Source organism: Aethalodelphis obliquidens, unplaced genomic scaffold, assembly GCF_003676395.1.
Source record: "Aethalodelphis obliquidens isolate GAN/ISIS:26980383/991018 unplaced genomic scaffold, ASM367639v1 scaffold14, whole genome shotgun sequence".
In the NCBI taxonomy this organism is placed as follows: domain Eukaryota; kingdom Metazoa; phylum Chordata; class Mammalia; order Artiodactyla; family Delphinidae; genus Aethalodelphis; species Aethalodelphis obliquidens.
In genome coordinates, this window is record NW_020837958.1 from 36,933,449 (window position 1) to 36,936,528 (window position 3,080).

The following is a 3,080-nucleotide window of genomic DNA, read 5'->3' on the forward strand; positions in this document are numbered from 1 at the left end:
GGACTCCAGATTTTAAAGATCCAAGTGTCCAACAGTGAGTAGGGTGCTGGGGACAGGGGAGAATTGGTTTGGGTGACTGGAGGGGAGATCAGGGGAGGAGTGAGGTGCTCTGCCCAGAGAGGGGCTCAGGAAGAGCAGCTGAACTGGTAGGAAGATGGTCAGCTCTGCTTGGGGCTGACTGGCCCCTAGGACTCAGGCAGCACGTGTGCCTTCTACGTGCTGCCCACCCACCCCTGTTCCAGCTTTCCTTCAGCCTGGCTGTCATATGAATGGAGGGGAAGCCTTGCAGCCAGCAGTTTTCCCTGAATAAATCAGAGAAACACGCATGTCAGAGCCAGAAGAGATGTCCTGGGTTATTTTCCTGCCCCCAACCACACCGGGGAGCCTGAGTGCAGAGAGAAGCAGAGACTCACCTTGGAGGTAGTAGCAAAGTCAGGACTAAAGCTGAATCTGCCAGTCTAGTGGTATTTCCAATCCCACAGGGGGCCTCAAACTTCTACAGAAGCCATGGATTAATTCTGGGGCTCTCTATTTCTTTGAATTTGATTTATTTTTCCTTCAGACACTGTATTCCTTAAGGGCAGATTCTGGGTTTTCCTAATTTTAGTATTTATTATTCCATCTCTTCAATAAATATTGGTGTAGCCTCTATTATATAAGTTAGTATCTACTCTAGGCTCTGAGAATACAATGCACACCTGAACAAAGTTTCTGTCCTCCTGGAGCTTATAATCCAGAAGTGGGGGGGTTAAATAATAAGCATAAAACTCTAATAAATATGTGTTATTTCAGTTGGTGATGAGTTATGGCAAAAAATAAAACAGGGAGATGTGGGACTCAAAGAATGCTGGTGTAGGGGGGGAAGAGAGAGAGTTAAACCACAGGATCAGAAAGATAGAAATGGCATTTTTATAGCCTTGGTAGCTACTTTATGGTCACAAGGATAGTCCATGGAGAACTGACCTCTGAACTTTCCCATTCAGGCAAATTTCAGTATAATTAGGCAAATCCACTCTGACCAGAAACCAGTGTGCTTAAAGCAATTTACTTACGTTCATCTGAGATAAGTGCATTTAAATTCAACCCCTTTTTAGTGTTTCTGTATTTGTTGGGGTGTATTATTCATATATTTCATTCTAAACAAAGTATTATAAATGCATTTTGAACCTTAACATTTATCGTAAATACTCACCACATTTGTTTTAGTTTTGAATTATTAGTTGTAATTTTTTCTGGATATTTTTTGCTTTTTGTTTATTTGAAACACTTTATTTGAAAATTCATATATAAACATACAACTGAAAAGAACAGAGATGCATACGTCAATGTAATAGACAATAGATTCTAAGTAATATAATGTCTGTTTGTGTTTTAAGGAAAGGATTAATTTTCCACCTGGCAAAAAAGTTGCCAGAGAACACCTGCTGTTATTTTGTACTTTTGAAACAAGATTTCTGAGCCAAAATTCTTCACTTCTTTATTTGTGTTTGAAAGATTCACTATTCCAGTAACTGGCCATTCTCAAAATTTTCAGGTTGATTTGTCAAAATGAACTCATCATTATATCTTCTGTCAAGAATATCAGACTTGAACTCTCAGCTATTGGATTGTTACTTTATAATTTACATACATGGTCCATGAAAACAATATACACTCCACTACTGAAATGAAAAGGCAAAACCAAAGCTCTGTGGTTGAATTCATCCTCTCGGGCTTTTCTAATTTTCCTGAACTCCAAGGGCAGCTCTTTGGGGTTTTCTTGGTTGATTACCTGGTGACTCTGATGGGAAATGCCATCATTATAGTCATCATTTCCCTGGAACAGAGCTTATACGTTCCCATGTATTTGTTTCTCCTGAACTTGTCTGTGGTGCATGTGAGTTTCAGTGCAGTCATTATACCTGAAATGCTGGTGGCCCTCTCCAATGAAAAAAAAGTATGATCACCTTTGCAGGCTGTTTTGCACAGACGTATTTCATTCTTCTTTTTGGTGGGACCGAATGTTTTCTCCTGGGGGCAATGGCTTATGACCAATTTGCTGCAATCTGCCGTCCTCTGAGCTACCCAATGATTATGAACAAAAGGGTTTTCGTGAAATTAGTTATATTCTCATGGGTCTCAGGGATCATGGTGGCTACTGTGCAGACCTCATGGGTTTTTAGTTTTCCCTTCTGTGGCCCCAATGAAATTAATCATCTCTTCTGTGAGACTCCCCCAAGGCTAGAGCTTGCATGTGCAGACATCCTTTTATTTGAAATCTATGCATTCACTGGCACCGTTTTGATTGTTATGCTTCCTTTCTTGTTGATACTCCTGTCTTACATTCGAATCCTCTTTGCCATCCTGAAGATGTCATCAACCACTGGGAGGCAAAAGGCCTTTTCCACCTGTGCCTCCCATCTCATGTCTGTTACCCTCTTCTGTGGCACAGCCAGTATGACTTACTTACAACCCACATCTGGCTACTCCCCAGAAACCAAGAAGCTGATGTCCTTGTCTTACTCACTTCTTAACGCCTCTGCTGAATCCACTGATCTACAGTTTGAGAAACAGTGAGCTGAAAAGAGCTTTGATGAAATTATGGCTAAGAAAAGTAGATTTATATGCATTCTGACTATGCTGAGAAGCTATGTGATATTTGGTCAATGCTGGACTGAACTTTATTTAAATTTAATAAATGGTAGAAACAGTTTGCATTTCTTGGTACGAATATGTTTGATTTTTTGAGTTCTACAAATCTGATAATATATTAGGGCATCTTTATATATTAATGTTTTTATTCTTTTTTCATAGATGCATAATATTCCTTATTATTAGGTATAACACAGTTTCTTCAAAAAATTGTTTATTGGTGGCCATATGGGTATGTGTTAACTTTTTGTCTCTTTAGAGAAAGCTAAATAAAGAAACTAGTTTTTTACATTCAGAAACATTGTTGCTTTACTTTACGGAATAGGTTCCACAGCAGGGTTTTGATGCATCAAATAAACTGTGAGTTTGCCAACTTTCATCAATAATACCAAAATTACTTTAAAAAATGATGTTAACAATTTCAGATTGATTTTGAAAACCCACTCTGC

At 39.0% G+C, this 3,080-nt stretch overlaps 1 protein-coding gene across 1 annotated transcript; it reads left to right on the forward strand.

Annotated features, from left to right (window-relative positions):
• The first annotated feature begins 1,666 nt into the window (after nt 1–1,666).
• On the forward strand, nt 1,667–2,614 carry OR10A3 (olfactory receptor family 10 subfamily A member 3). Its single transcript, XM_027115707.1, is given in 3 exon segments — nt 1,667–1,930; nt 1,933–2,508; nt 2,510–2,614. Coding segments are annotated over 3 exon segments (945 nt in total).
• Nucleotides 2,615–3,080: the final 466 nt, after the last annotated feature.